The sequence below is a fragment of the Budorcas taxicolor genome, chromosome 12 (genome assembly GCF_023091745.1).
Source record: "Budorcas taxicolor isolate Tak-1 chromosome 12, Takin1.1, whole genome shotgun sequence".
NCBI lineage: Eukaryota > Metazoa > Chordata > Mammalia > Artiodactyla > Bovidae > Budorcas > Budorcas taxicolor.
This window is the reverse complement of record NC_068921.1, coordinates 33,786,559-33,803,171: the sequence shown is the minus strand read 5'-3', so window position 1 is coordinate 33,803,171 and position 16,613 is coordinate 33,786,559. Positions and strand designations below refer to the sequence as shown.

The 16,613-nt window shown below is 44.2% G+C and overlaps 1 protein-coding gene across 1 annotated transcript in view; it reads left to right on the top strand.

The window, feature by feature from the left end:
- The first annotated feature begins 960 nt into the window (after positions 1–960).
- The window catches only part of LOC128057765 (phospholipid-transporting ATPase IB), a 402,538-nt gene continuing 386,885 nt past the window's right edge, over positions 961–16,613 (top strand). The window contains exon 1 of the mRNA XM_052650261.1: positions 961–1,097. Within this exon, the coding sequence (XP_052506221.1) occupies positions 997–1,097 (101 nt within the window). The 5' untranslated portion in view covers positions 961–996. The remainder of the gene's footprint in view (positions 1,098–16,613) is intronic.

Below are 16,613 nucleotides of genomic sequence, written 5' to 3'. Positions count from 1 at the left end.
CCTCCTCCCTGAAGGTCAATTCTCAAGCTGGGTTGCCCTGTCCAGGGGGGGAGCCTGCTGTGTGGTTGGAGGTGTGTGTGTGTGTTGCAGGGGGGCGTGGTGAGCCGGGGGAAGTGGTTTCAGTAATGGTTATGTCATCATTCCCCTTGCTGACCCCTCCTCAAGTGAAGGTGAGTGGGGAGTTTTAGCCCAAGAGAGGGTCAGCTGTATGGCTGAAATCGCGTCTTAAGAAGACAGACGGGCTTGGGTCTTAACCACAGAGGCTGGGGATGCAGGCTCGGGGCGCGGGCTCACATGTACCGTGAGCTGGGATGGGCAGTGCCCTGCGGTCGGGTGGCCAGGGGCATCTGCTGGTCTGTACAGGCTAAGCCGAGGGGCAGGGCTCTGCACCGAGGTTTGGGGATTTCATCTTGGAGCACAGAGGTGTCTTCCTCAGCCCCTTCTCCTGGGGCCGAGTGCAGGGCACATCCCCTTGCAGTCCTCTCGCGGTTCAAAAGCACAAAGGAACGAGAAAGCCTAGCTCCAGAATTCGGTCTCTGGGCCTGGAGGGGGAGCTCGCCCGGGGGAGGGGAGGCTCTGGTCTCTGCTCCCCACATCCTCGCAGTCCACGGGGGCCCTGCCTCCAGCCGTGTACCCCTCACCATCCCCGCGGAGCCTGCGGGTCTGGCGCAGGGGCTGCAGGTTTGGGGAGAGGATGGAAGGAGGAGCGAGGGGGGAGGGAGGGGGGAGGGACGGGTGGGGACGGGGCCGAGGTTCCCACCCGCGGAGAGGCTCCTCCGCCTGGGGACCAGCGGGCGGGGCGGGGCTGGCGCCCGTCTCCAGGGCAGCAGAGGGACTGGGTGGCGCGACGCCCGGAGCATCCTTCCAGCTAGTCCCCGCCCGCCGGTGCTGCCGCCGCTGCCCTGCGTGACTTCTTTGTGTTTTGCGTTCTGCCCGCGCCTCTTCGCCGCAGGACCTGTCCGTCCTCCTCCGGGCTACAAGAAGGCAGACGATGAGATGTCCCGGGCCACGTCTGTTGGAGACCAGCTGGACGCACCAGCCCGCACCATTTACCTCAACCAGCCGCATCTCAACAAATTCTGTGACAACCAGATCAGGTAGGAGAGGGCGGCCCAGTCGGAGCAATTCACTAATTCCCAGACAGGAGGGGCCTTGGCTTCCTCTGAGACCTCCGCAGGAGCCAAGCCAGCCCCCACCCGTGTCCCCGAGGCCGCCGGCCCCATCCCCTCCCCTCCCCACTCACGCCCGGCAGTCTGTACCGCGTTTCCCACTGGGGTGTGGGAATATACCTTTCATCCTGCTGTCCTTTGCGTTGGTTCTGTGTGCAGGCTGTCTGTGAGCCTGGAGGATGCTTGCAGGCTTCTGTCCTGGCAAAAATAAGGTTTCTTCTCTCTCTTCATCCCTGAGTGCCCTCCCAAGAACTCCCCCATCCCGACTATTTAAGCCTGTTTTAAGCTCTCCTTAGCAATTTGCCGACTGTAATGTGGCAGAGTGCTTTATAATGGATCCCTCCCGTCACAAGAACTTGCATTCAGCTCTCAATGCCCAGGACATTTGTTAAGAAGGCTTTCTTTTGCTGGGAAACTTTGCCTAGAGTTAGCGGGAAGACGGATGGACACTAAGATTTAGATGTCTGCTCTTTGCTGGCTGCTCTGTTGGATGCTTTAGTTACACTAGCTTTAGGAAACCTCATCACCTCTTGAAAAAGGCAGTTTTACCTTCAAGTGAGGAAACTGACATAGGAAGATAGATGTTAAAGGACCTGTGGCCATTTAGCTACCAAGTGGCAGAGCTGGGCATAGAACACAGCCTGTCTGGCTGCTGAGCTCAAAGTGTTTGTGCTGTGCAAAGCTAAATCTTTTAGGCACGGAAGTTGGCATGTTTGCAAGTTTCATTAAACTTTCAGGCTTTGACAACTTTATCCCTGGGAGGGACTTAAGAGGATGTGGTTCTGTGAGTGGCTCCGAACCGCGTGCTCAGGTACAGAGAAGGGAGGCCATGGGTCAGGTTTGCCAGTACTGTGCGTGTGTAACTGAATTCCAGTCCAGGGCTCTCTCCTGAAAGCTGTGGCTAAAACTTTGTTGGGTCTTGTGTCACCCTGAAGCCTTAGCGCTTGAACTTAGCCTGAGATCTTTATTCAGAAAGGCCTGGCTGTTGGGCGTTTTTGTAGCTTCATAGGGTTGGGGGTAAAATAATGATGCATATACTGTGCAGAAGTGACATTTATTAAAAGAGTGTTAGATTATCCTGACTTTATTTTAGTTTATAAGAATGGCCATTGGGGCCTATTTTTTACTTTAATGTGTAGCTTGGAAGAACAACTGAGGCCAAAATTCAAGGATAAGTGGGTTTGGTTTAAGATGCAGAGCAGTACACGTGAGTTACTGCGTCACCCACTACGATAGCGCTAATCCAAAAGACAGTAGCAAGTGCTGGCAAGAATGGGGAGAAATGGGACCCCTCCTACAATGCTGGCGGGAATGAAAAGTGGTGCGGCTGCTTTGAAAAACAGTTGGGCAGTTTCTTAAAAGGTTAAATGTAAAGTTACACATGATCCAGCCATTCGAGGTGTAAATAAATACCCAAGAGAAAGGAAATCACACATCCACACAAAACTAGGTGCAGATATTCATAGCAGCTTCATCAGAGTGGCCCAAAGGGGAGACAGCCCAGGTGTCTATCACCTGACAAATGAATAAATAGAATGCGGTACGTCCATGCAGTGGAATGTCATTTGGCCACAAAGAGGAATGTCATACTAAAACATGGATTAACCTTGAACACATTGTGCTAAGAGAAAAGCCAGTAACAGGTCTCATGTATGATTGCATTTATATGAAGCATCCAGAAGAGGCAAAAACACTGGGACAAAAGATAGACTAGCGGTTTCTAGAGTGGAGGAGGAGGTTGGGAAAAGAAGAGAGACTGTAGTATACGTGGGGTTTCATTGTGGGGTGATGGATCCACAACTCTGTGAAAGACACCTACACCATCCGGAATCCCGTGTTGACAGCATAGTTCCATTTCCTCAGACTTTGCCGTGTGTTTCTAACTTTAAGATGTTTTCAAGTAGTGTTTTTGCCTTGTTGTTCAGTTGCTAAGTCACATCTGACTCTTCGCGACCCCTTGGACTGCAACACACCAGGCTCCTCTGTCCTTCACTATCTCCTAGAGTTTGCTCAGATTCATGTCCATTGAGTCGGTGATACCATCCAGCCATCTCATTCTCTGTCGTCCCCTTCTTCTTTTGCCTTTGATCTTTCCCAGCATCAGGGTCTTTTCCAATGAGTCAGCTCTTCGAATCAAGTGGCCAAAGTATTGGAGCTTCAGCTTCAGCAGCAGTGAATATTCAGGATTGATTTCCTTTAGGATTGATTGGTTTGATCTTGTAGTCCAAGGAACTCTCAAGAGTCTTTTGACTAGTTCCTATTAATTTTCTTAATGTCAGTATTCATTTGTGGATGCTTAAAGCTGGGAGAAAGAAATTGTCTAAATTCTCTAGTTCCCATGGAAGGTGAAGATTTTTAAAAGTCTAGATAATGGGCTAGACTGTTCTTTAATTGACTCACACTGACTTTTTAAAATTTTTTATGTACTTGTTTTTTATTGCAGTATCATTGATTTGGAATGTTAGTTTCAGGTGTACAGCAAAGCAGTCAGTTCTATACATCGCTCTCTATATACATGTATATGTAGAAGTCCTTTTCCAGATTCTTTCCCATCATAGGTTATCACAAGATATTGAGTATAGTTCCCTACGCTATACAGTAGGTCCTTGTTAGATCTATCTATCTATCTATAGTCGGGTGTATATGTTAATCCAAAACTCCTAATTTATCCCTCCTCCCATCTTTCCCTTTTGGTGACCATAAGTTTGTTGTGTATGTCTGAAGACTCACTGACTTTTGAGACTGATTTTTATATCAGAGATTTCCAGTGGCTGTTTGTTATACAGTTTCATTTGTACTTTTTTGGAGTGGGGGGGGGGCGCTAAATGGGAGTATACCATAGGTGGGCTAGGAATAAAGTAGGTAGACACAACCGTTCCTCATTATGTGAGTGTACAACTGAATTAGTTAAATATTCTTACAGTTCATCCAGTTTCTGGGTCCATGGCTTATACTGTAAGCATCGGTTTCAGAATACATGGAATAGGCTCTTAGAAATTAAGGTGTGTTGCCTGCTGTCCTAGAATACGGCCTTCCAATTTTTACTTTATCTTGACGGTATTTAATTAGGAATTACTAATGGTAATGTGACTCATTGTTCATTAAAGAATTGATTTTAAAGCTTTTTGGCATTATGGTTTAAGGATTTTATAAAATGTTGAGCAACATTGTTTCAAGCACTGGACCATTCATTTTATAAAATACTGATTAAAAAAATTAAGGTTTCTTATCTTGGTCATGAATGTTTGCTGAAAGCTGATAAAGCTACTGAAAGGGATGTTTTCATTAAAGGGAGTTGATAAAGGATTTCTTTTTCTTAGTAGCTTTTTCTTGAGAAAACACTGATGGATTTTCTTGGTGGGTCAGAGAGTGTCATCCCGGGTGGTTGGCATCTAAATGGAGGCTTTTGAGAAGAAGGGACCACGTGATCAGTGGAGGGGGGTATTGGGGTTGTCTGGCATATTTGACACTCTGCCCTTCTGAGGACTGGCCTTCCCAGGGCCCCAGGTCTCACTTATCTTCCCCCATCCCAGGGCCTCCCTGGAAGGAACCCGGTGATGGTGACAGTTGCTCTCTGACTACCTTCGTGGGCAGCTGGTGTTTTGACTTCGCTAGAGGGATATGGAGTTTGCCAGGAAGGGATATGGTGGTTGGGTGTTCGGAGAGGTTGGTGAGGGCAGGATGGTACCATTAGAGCAGGGATGGACAGTCTGGGGTTAGCGTTTGGACTGGTGTGTCTGTCCAAGGAGGAGGTGCCACCAGGCTAGTGGGAGTGAGAAGGTCACTGCCTGGGTTGACTGTGGCCTTGGTAGCCCCAGGTGAATGCCAGTTGTGGTGACTCAAATTCCAAGCTGTTTCCTGAAATTCTGGGAGGGTCTGTGCTATGTAAACAGATGTCTCTCTAAACCTTGTTCTTGACACTTGACACCAGCATTTAATTTGACCTGAAGCTGTGCTAGGATGAAGTTTTCCATTACTGAAGCCAGTGAATTTAGATTATCATAATTATAGAGACACATAACATGGTCTTTTCTTGTGTGTGTGCCAAGTCATTTCAGACGTGTCCCACTCTTTCTGACCCCATGGTCTGTAGCCCACCAGGTTCCTTTGTCCGTAGGATTCTCTAGGCAAGAATACTGGAGTGAGTTGCCATGCCCTCCTCCAGGGGGCCTTGTAGATTTTTCTAGGGCCTTAACTGTGAAGACAATAGTTGTCTTCCATCATCCAGAAATGAGTAGATTTCGCAGTGTAATTCTTACATCTGTACATGTACGATTATATGCATGTCTGCTCTACAAGGTTCCTCTTCTGAAGTGTACAGTCACATCGCCTTTAAAATTGGACGGGTTTATTGAGAAATAATTCACATACCATATAATTTTGCCCATTTAAAGGATACAGTTTTGTGGCTTTTAGTATATTCAGAATAGTACACACATCACCACCACTTCAGAACATTCTGTCGTTTCTCGAAGAAACTGTTCCCATGGCTTTCATAGCCTAGTCCCTTTCTCTCCATGCTTGAGACAACCACTAACCTACTTCCTGTCTCTGCAGATTTTCCTGTTCTGGATAAGCATTTTAAGCTAAATATTAAAAATAGAAAGTTTGATATTTAGAGAAACTTGGTATTCATTATTCTTGATGGAGAATAATTAATTTCATATATCTATGTCTTAAATGTTTCAAGTTAAATTTCTTTCCAGAAAATATCTTCATGATTTACTGGTCAAAGGAATGGGCAATGTTTATTCCATCAAGTTCAGTGCAGTCTTTTTGTGTGAATGTCAGCACACCATGTAAAACAATGAGTTTCAAGGCTATCAAATGGTTTTCTCCAGTGTCTGAAATGAGGTCTTCAAAGCAGGTTAGGAATGTTTATACTCAGTTTTGAATGAGTCATTCATTTCAGGTAGGAGTTTCAGATAGCAAAAATCTTCATTAAAGCAGGAACTCGAGCTTTGCCAAGCTATTGCATTGCTTTAGGTTCCTTTGTCTTGAAAGAAAATGACTTCATATGAATATTCTGTTGGTTTTGCCAGGATAAGATTGAAATAGAATTTTGCCTTTACAGAAAGGGGAATTGAGTGTGGGGTGGTAGGTCTTGTAGCATCGGAGTTGTATAATATTCTGCTGGGATCCTGGTGTCTGAGAGGGTATTTTTGTCTTAAGGAGTGAAGAGAACAGAGTCATCTTCAAAAGCACTTTGTGCATGAGTAAGGGTGGTAAGTGATGATGCGGTACCGGCTCTAAGACTGTGCAGGACTTCGAGGAGCAGTGACTCTCCCTGGGTGGCTACTGCTGTAGAATTTAAGTGGAATCTGGTCTTCACAATGAAGGCGCTTAGAATTTAATAGAGAAAGAATACCAACATGCTGTTAACAACTCTAACTTCCTTTTTGATTCACGTACAGATTGTTGTATTAAGAACCATGGTTTACAGATCTCACTTAAGATAGTTATCCTTGTCAAGACTGATGAAGGTATATAAAAACCCTTATCAAGAATAATTAATTAAGAGCTATACAGAAACATATATCTATTCTATTTCAGGTTCTTTTTCTATATAGGCTATTAGAATATTGAAGAGAGTTCTCTGTGCTATAGTAGCACCTTGTTATTTATCTATTTCATATAATGTAGTATGTATATGTTAATCCCAACTTCCTTTGCATGTATCTTCCTATCATTTCCATAGAATCTGCCCAAGGAAAGAAAATAAATACAATGTTCAACAACAGCCACCCCCCCACCCCGCACCAAATAGTGGATTATGTTGAAAGCATTCCATTTATCTACTTCCAAATGACCAAGATTTTCTTCTATTTAATGTTCTTTTTATTTTTCTGTTTGCTTATTTTTTAATGAAAACTATATGTATTTGGAAAGTGAATGTGTTAGTTGCTCAGTCATGTCTGACTCTTTGTGAAACCATGGACTGTAGTCTGCCAGGCTCCTTGGTCCATAGGATTCTTCAGGCAAAAATACTGGTGGGTTGTCATTCCCTTCTCCAGGGGATCTTCCGGACCCAGGAATCGATCCCTGGTCTCCTGCATTGTACGTGGATTCTTTACCATCTGAACCATCAGAGAAGCCCCAATATAAATATATTTTTAATTTATTTTAAATATTTTTTAATGAAAATTGTATGTATTTAAGACATACAAAATGAGATTTGATTTATGTAGCAAAAAGCTACGGTTTATCTAATCTCTTCACATAGTTACCATTCACTGTTTTTTTAATTTAGAGCCATATGAGTGCATGCTAAGTTGCTCTAGTTGTATCTGACTCTGTGAGACCCTATGGACTGCAGCCCACCAGGCTCCTCTGTCAGGAATTCTCCAGGCAAGAATACCGGAGTGGGTTGCTGTGCCCTCCTCCAGGGGATCTTCCAGACCCAGGGATTGAACCCATGTCTCTTACATCTAACCTGCATTGACAGGCAGGCCACCTCAGCAGCCCTTAGGGCCATATATTTAGTCTCCAAACCAGGCACTCCTATATTTCCTGAACATGAATGTCATAGTATACTGAGAATCCTTTCTTTATACAAGCCAGTAGCAATTATGGCCACAGAAGCTGCTTGTAATTAGAACTCTTAACAGGTTTGCACCCCTGAACAAGGCTTTTGAGGCATTCTGCAGGCAAAAGCATTCAAACTCAGGGCCTTTGGCATTGTATAGTTTGGTAATCAAACACTTGAGCTTTCTTGAAGTATATTATTTTTAGAAACAGAAAACTGTGTCAGCCTTGGGCCAGTGTTGTATTTGTTTCTAAGGAAACAGCAGATGTCTAGGGGAGTTGACTGGGGTGATTTCTTCATCAAGTTGACCCTTGTATGGGTAGACCCAATGCATATTTTGAATTTAATATTCAAAACTAAATATTTTTCAAAACTAATATTCAAAACTAAAAACACAGACTGAAACATCTGTGCCTTTCTGATCTGTAAAAACTGGGAAAGGTGCTGGGTTTGAGTTCTGGTCACTAACTTATTTCTGCTTGTCCCTGATTGCAGATTTTGTTAACTTTTAACATCCTCTGTGAACTAAGCACTTCTGATCTCTACCCATGAAAAGAATGAAGCATCAGGATTTGTGAAAAACGCAAGTTAAAATTAACATAACTGGAGGAGACTAGGGCGATGTGACAGTATCAGTTCTAAATCCGATCTTGGAACAGAAAAGGTTCACTGGAAGAAGCACTGGAATTTTTTTTTTAATTGAAGTATAATTGATTTACAGTGTTGGGTTGATTTCTATTGTACAACAAAGTGATTCAGTTATACATATATACACATTCTTTCCCCTGTCCTTTTCCATTGTGGTTTATCTCAGGATATTGAATATAGTTCCCTGTGTTATACAGTAGGACCTTGTTTATCTGTTCTATATATAATAGTTTGTATCTGCTAATCACAGACTCCCAATCTATCCCCCTTCCCTGCCCGCTGGCAACCATGAGTCTGTTCTCTGTGACTGTGAATCTGTTCCGTTTCACAGATATGTTCATTTTATGTTGTATTTTAGATTCCACATATAAGTGCTATTATCTGGTATTTACCCTTCTCTTTCTGACTTACTTAGTGTGATCATCTCTGGGTCCATCCATGTTGCTACAAATGGCATTATTTTGTTCTTTTTTTATGACTGAGTAATATTTGATCAAATGTATGTATGGGAATACCAGACCACCTGACCTGCCTCTTGAGAAACCTATATGCAGGTCAGGAAGCAACAGTTAGAACTGGACATGGAACGACAGACTGGTTCCAAATAGGAAAAGGAGTACGTCAAGCCTGTATATTGTCACCCTGCTTATTTAACTTATATGCAGAGTACATCATGAGAAAAGCTGGACTGGAAGAAACACAAGCTGGAATCAAGATTGCCAGGAGAAATATCAATAACCTCAGATATGCAGATGACACCACCCTTATGGCAGAAAGTGAGGAGGAACTCAAAAGCCTCTTGATGAAAGTGAAAGAGGAGAGTGAAAAAGTTGGCTTAAAGCTCAACATTCAGAAAACGAAGATCATGGCATCCGGTCCCATCACTTCATGGGAAATAGATGAGGAAACAGTGGAAACAGTGTCAGACTTTATTTTGGGGGGCTCCAAAATCACTGCAGATGGTGATTGCAGCCATGAAATTAAAAGACATTTACTCCTTGGAAGAAAAGTTATGACCAACCTAGATAGCATATTCAAAAGCAGAGACGTTACTTTGCTGACTAAGGTCCGTCTAGTCAAGGCTATGGTTTTTCCAGTAGTCATGTATGGATGTGAGAGATGGACTGTGAAGAAGGCTGAGCCCTGAAGAATTGATGCTTTTGAACTGTGGTGTTGGAGAAGACTCTTGAGAGTCCCTTGGACTGCAAGGAGATCCAATCAGTCCATTCTGAAGGAGATCAGCCCTGGGATTTCTTTGGCAGGAATGATGCTAAAGCTGAAGCTCCAGTACCTTGGCCACCTCATGCGAAGAGCTGACTCATTGGAAAAGACTCTGATGCTGGGAGGGATTAGGGGCAGGAACAGAAGGGGATGACAGAGGATGAGATGGCTGGATGGCATCACTGACTGGATGAACGTGAATCTGAGTGAACTCTGGGAGATGGTGATGGACAGGGAGGCCTGGCGTGCTGTGATTCATGGGGTCGCAAAGAGTCGGACACGACTGAGCGACTGAACTGAACTGAACTGAACAGAACACTACTGAACTTGAACTCTGTAATTTGGGGTATTCTTATGCTGATGCCACTATATTAGTTTTGATCTAATTTGATCTAGATTATACTGTGGTGATTGAAGATACGAACATGGGCGCAGGGTGAAGGTTTATGGCAGCTCTGTACTATATTCGTAACTTCTGTGACTATAAACTTATCTCAAGATAAAAATATATTAAAAATTAACAAGAACTGTCTGGGAGATTAGGAACTAAATGCTCAACTCTCATCTTTCTGTTGGATGCTATGGGAAGTGCTGGGTCCTTATTGGAGAGAGCTGTGTGTTTGAAGGGGAGGTAGTCAGGGAGACTGGACTCCTATCTTCATACATTTGTCATTATGCTGACCATTCAGGGAGACAGCATCCCTAACTAGCAGTACTGGAGTTTGTTTCCATAACGTCCGATCTAGCTGTGTTGAAGTTGAAAAAGTAAAACTGTGGGCTATAGAAAATGGTGCAGTCAGAGTTCAGTCTTGTGAGCTTTTGTGTAGTGATCTAGAAAGTAGCCTCTAAGTGTTCATTCTACTACTTCTGGCTGAGTCACTCGACAGACAGCAGAAGCTTACTCAGAAATGCCAATCAGCAGCCCTTTCAAGAGGGACAATGCTTCCGGAGAACAAAAGGCAGAGACCTTTTGTTTTCCGGAGACCATTGCAGAGAAATTTCCTGAAATTGTGAGGTTGGGTTTGATCATTTAAATGCTGATCTACCCTTTTCTGCTAAATGAAAGCCTCGTCACAACTCGGGCTGTAGGCTTTTAGCTACCCTTGTGCTGTGCTGTGGTTAGCTGCTCAGTCGTGTCCGACTCTCTGTGACCCCATGGACTATAGCCCACCAGGCTCCTCTGTCCATGGGATTCTCCAGGCAGGGATAATGGAGTGGGTTGCCATACCCTCCTCCAAGTATCTTTCCAACCCAGAGATCGAACCCAGGTCTCCCACATTGCAGGCGGATTATTAGATGTAATTAGGGAGGGATTTGGGATTGACCTTGGGATGCTGTGGTTCGTCCTTCCGAGAAATTATTCTCTGTATCCTCGGTATTCATCCTTTACAAGCTCCCGGAGAGTGTTGGCTGGCTTGGGCTTTCAGACCTGCCTGAGATAGGATGACATCTGGGGGGGGACTATCCCTCCCTCACGTCAGCTCTGCATCTGTATCAGTGATCTCCACACTTTTCTGATCACATGGCCCATCAGTAAAACTTTTTACCATGAACCTGTACTGTGTCTATTTAACTATCTGTCTGTCTGTGTTACCGGGCTTCCCTGGTGGCACAGTAAGGAATCTACCTGCAATGCAGGAGATCCAGGTTCGATCCCTGGGTCAGGAAGATCTTCTGGAGAAGAAAACGGCAACCCACTCCAGTATTGCCTGGAAAATCCCATGGACAGAAGAGCCTGGTGGCTGGCTGCCCACGTAGTTGCAAAAGAGTCGGACGTGACTGAGTGGCTAACACTTTGACTTGATATGTGTTACAGTTCTTATCTGAAGACCCAATATGTATTGACCAAGATTTCTTGGTTAAGAATTGTGGGTGTCAGTCCATATTGTTGGTAACTTTCTTGATTTTTGAATACTTTGGGCTGATTTATCAGATTTGATTAAATTATCCTAACACAACCTGGAAACATGATTTTGAAGAGCTTTTCTTTCCTAGAAGTGCCAGTTCTGCTGTCTGTGGGCTTGTCATTAGGTTGTCATTTTCAGTCTGCAGTTTGCTTCATTGCATCAGTCTTAAGCCCCTTGTTCTTTTTGGGAAGGTTCAGTTCAGTTCAGTCACTCAGTCGTGTCCGACTCTTTGCGACCCCATGAATTGCAGCATGCCAGGCCTCCCTGTCCATCACCAGCTCCCGGAGTTCACTTAGACTCACGTCCACTGAGTCCGTGATGCCATCCAGCCATCTCATCCTCTGTCATCCCCTTTTCCTCCTGCCCCTAATCCCTCCCAGCATCAGAGTCTTTTCCAGTGAGTCAACTCTTCACATGAGGTGGCCAAAGTACTGGAGTTTCAACTTTAGCATCATTCCTTCCAAAGAAATCCCAGGGCTGATCTCCTTCAGAATGGACTGATTGGATCTCCTTGCAGTCCAAGGGACTCTCAAGAGTCTTCTCCAACACCACAGTTCAAAAGCATCAATTCTTGGGCGCTCAGCCTTCTTTATAGTCCAACTCTCACATCCATACATGACCACTGGAAAAACCGTAGCCTTGACTAGACGGACCTTAGTCAGAAGGGTTAGTTGGGTTGACATGAAGTAAATTAATCATCAATGTACCTAGCTGGACACAGAAACGGGAGAACGTGTCGTGATAAGCAGAGAGAACAGCCAGGGAGGGCACCTCTGTTACTCCCGTCTTAAGTCATCTCAGCCGCCATGACAGAACATTGTAGCCTGGGAGCTTACACCTCAGAGATGCATTTGCTCACAGTTCTAGCAGCTGGAAGTCCAAGGTGAGGGGGCCATCAGGGTCAGGTCTGGTGAGGACCCTCTTCCTGGCTTTCAGACAGCCTCCTTCTCACGTGGTGAGGAGGGAGAGAGACCAGGCTTTCTGGTGTCTCTTCCTGGGCAGGCTGCAGTCCCATACGAGGGCTCAGCCTCCTGACCTCATCTCAACGTCATCACCTCCCAATGGCCCCATCTGCCAAGGATGAGGGCGTCGAACTGTGGATTCAGGGGACACAGTTCAGTCCACAGCACCCCACCCGCACTGTTATGGTGCTCCCCTCGCAGCTGGGGGTACCAGTGTCAACACATTCAGTAAATGTTAGTAAAGCGTACTTTTTGGAGGCGCATGTACATATAAGCTGTAAAATTTCCTCCCGCACTCCCCGGTGGAACCATCTGCTTTAGATTCTCTTTTTTGGGGAAAACCTGTCCTGCCCAGTCAGCCTCAGCAGCCGTAGACGGATCACAGAAGGGAGACTTGAGCGCCGCTTCCAGGCCTGTGTTGGTCTGTACAAGGGAGGGTGTGAGCCTCCTTCTATCAGGAGTGATATACGATGGGGTGGGCTAGGTGGTGGCCTGTGGCTCTGAGGGGTCGGGGGAAGCTGCCTGTGGCTGACCAGTGAGCTGGGTTGGAGATGAGTAGCAGTTGATGTTGGAAGGGCAGAAGGGCTATGAGCCACGTGTGGGCCTTTCCAGAAACAACGCGGATGATGCTTGAGGTACCTGGAAGGGCCAGGCTCCAGAGGAAGGTTAGCTGCAGCTAGGAAGGCTTTTAAAGGGACGAGTGACAGCACTCCTTCCTGTCTGAGACCTTTCTGCCTGACTCAGTTACATAAGGGAATATTCCTTAAATTGGATAATTTAAGGAATCAAAAAATTCCTCCTTTATTTCTGCTCCTGCAAAGGGTGGAGGTTTTGAAAGTATTGTCTAGCGTATGAAATGTGTTACCAAGCTCTGACAGTTTAAAAATAGAGCTCTTTACTTGAAAAGAGGAAGGCTGTCGACTGAGTAGTATATCCTTACTTCCTTAATATTCCACCTCTGTTAGAATAGTTAAGCCTGAATTTTTAATGTTGCTGTTACAAATTAGAGTTCATTAATCATTCTAGTGTTGATATATCAGAATAAATTGAAGTATTTCGTAAAACAACCATGGCGAGGGCAGACAGAAGCATGGACTTCTCTCAGTTCTTTTTTTATCTGTCAGCTGTCACAGGATTTCACTGCTGCTGGGATTTCAGTAACATTTTATTCATTCTGTTTCCTTAGATGTTTCAGGATAAATAATTTTAAGGACAGGAAGGCCTCTGTGTGTGTGTGTGTGTATGTATGTGTATACAGTTACTCTTTATATGGTGGTCTTGACATGAGTCAGCCATGTTTATAAGCCAAATATTGTCAATATTGCGAAGTCAGGAAACTCCAAGGCAAAACACAACAACATGGGACATTCCTTCTGTTGTCTTAACCGGTCTCTTTCCTCCATTCTGTGTAAATGTGTGTCCAGGCATACCCCTTTCCCACACCAGAAACTCTCACTTAGTACTTGTAACTCATTTGCCTACAAATGAACACCTGTTGGATGAGGCAGAAGGGTTGGAGAAGTTGGCTACCATATTTTTGCCCTTAAAACTGTACCTGAAAACTAAAACTGCATGCTTATGTTGAACTTTGAGGACATGGTGAGAAAGTTTGATGTTAATCAGCTACTGACCATTTATTCATGTTTCTAATTCCAGTTTCTGAGGACCATGTATTTTGACTTTTGTGGTCCATTTGATAGTCTTTCTTTGGACAGTTCATGGACACAATATAGTACTGCAAAGGTTTGTTTCATCATATACGTAACCTAGACAAGAAACTATTTTTTAATACAGTGCTGGTGTTTGCCATCAAGTAAAATAAATGTTTTACAGAAACCAACACATGATGTCTAAGGATTTTGGAACAGTGGATTGCTTTATGAGAAATTTAGCTGACTTAGATCTTAATTCATAATCCCTTCTATATAAATAGTCTGAAGATACTGACTTCACATTCTTCACAGCCAAATATGTTTTTGCACACAGTGGTTGAAGACAGATTGGTTCTGCATCACCTGTTCTTTTGAACTGCTTTGGTAAGGGACCTCATGAATTTTGGTGTTTTGAGGTATTGTGATTAGAAAAAATGAACACAATAAGAATGTCTAGGGTTTTTGAGAAACTCATATCCTGTTTACTTTTTGAAATACATTGGCTGTTTAAAAAATTAGCCTAAAAATGGGTTCACAAATGTCCATGGAATAATGTTTATGACATACTGAGCAGAGTAGTGGTTGAGTGATATAGCTCTGTTATGATGTCTGAGATGTATTCTCTGCTTAGCAAGACTTTGAAGATAGTCTCTGACAAAGGGGGTGAGGGTGGGGGAGGAATGTATTGGGAGTTTGGGATTGGAGATGCAAACCATTATGTACAGAATAGATAATCAACAAGGTCCTACTGTACAGCACAGGGAACTATATTCAATATCCTGTGATAAACCATAATACAAAAGAATATGTAAAATAATATATATAACTGAATCACTTTGCTTTATAGCAGAAATTAACACATCATTGTAAATCAACTAGACGTCCATAAATTGTTTTTTAAAAGGGAATTGTCTCTAAAATCTTTTTGCCAGGCTTATGTAGCCCATAAATGATGAAATACATTTTTATGAAATCTTTGCAAAATGGCATCAGGGCCAGTGGTCACTTTTTGCTCTCAATTTCTTGTTATTATCATGCTTGCAATCCACAGGCTGTATTGTGCTTCTCATTTCCTGTTGTATAGTTGGGTAGACCAGGAGATATATATCACCAAAAAATAAAATGAAATAAATAACCTTACATTGCGTAAGAAAGCGCAGGGCTCTGATTTCTGTTGGAAACTAGCACTTGGTGATTTTGAAGGTGGTCTCATTTTTACCCTATCCTATAGAATAGAATATATGTATTCTTTTCCATTGTGGTTTATCACAGGAGGGTTTCATATCACAGAAGCCTGTCTTTCTTGTTTCACATCCCCCACCCCCCTTGGCAAGTCCAGCCCCTCTCAGCTCCACAGCGCTGCTCTGACTTTTCTGTTGGGGCCTTAGCTGGTTGGGTTACATCACATCTATTTTTATGGCTGACTCCAGCTCCTCTGTATCATCCTTGATGGCAAAGTCCGTCCACTTTACCCAGCATCCTCCCCAGGACCCAGTCCCCATGTTGCTGGCCAGCTGGAAGCCGGAAGTCTTTGCTGACTGACTTTGCTCCACAGGTAAAGGTCGGAACTGAGCAGAAAATAGGAATTGGCTTCATACATTGTTCTAAGATTTCCCTTTCTATTTAATTGCTTATCGAACAGAGCTGAACCCCCAAAGCAATTAGTTATACCTTGGAAATTGATGTTTTATGTGGTTTGGATGTTTTGCTTTTATTTATGAAGTACTCTTGAAAGGTGGGGGGGACGGTGTGCTGAGTTAAATGCTTTTCACATCAGTTCTTCAGACTTAACAGATTGATATTTGCCCTCCAGGGTGGGTGCCTTTGGGATTTAATGTGATTGCTGGCATCCTTAGTCATTTCTGTCCTTCAAAGTTTAAAATGTGTTCATTCGACAAATTTATTTTTAGTCCCTAGTGTTCCAGTCCCTGAGCTGCCACTGGGGATACTATGGAAAAGGAAGGCATCTGTGACTAGTCTCCCCCTCCTTTTTTTTTTTTTTTTTTGCTTTAGATTTTTGGATGGACTTGGGTACAAGTAATGACTGAGGGACCACACATGTTGTCCAGATCTGAGTCCAACCTAATTGCTTATCAAACAGAGTCAACCCCCCAAAGCTAGTTGCCCTCTGCTTTCTGGCTCACACCCTTGGCCTCTTAGCAGAGGAGTTCTAGGAGCTGGAGACTGAGATCAGCCTTCCTGGCGTTTGTAACTTTTGCTCCCATGGCACCTTCCTCTTAGGCTCTCCTTGGGGTACAGACTCTGCACAGGCAAGGGGCCAGGTTCCCACGTCCAAGCCTGCACCCCAAGCAGAGGCTGGGTGGGAAGTGTGGGCAAGGTGGAGCCGGGGTCCCCACTTCACAGGAAGACGTGCAAGGAAAAGGTCTGTAACTCACCTGAGCCTCACAGTCCATGGAGGACTAAGGAGCCATCTGCCTGAGATGCAAACAGTAAAACCAACTAAAAGTCTGTCTGCTATGCTTTGGCCCGTGCACCAGCAGTGGTCAGCAGTGTTGGCAATAAAAATA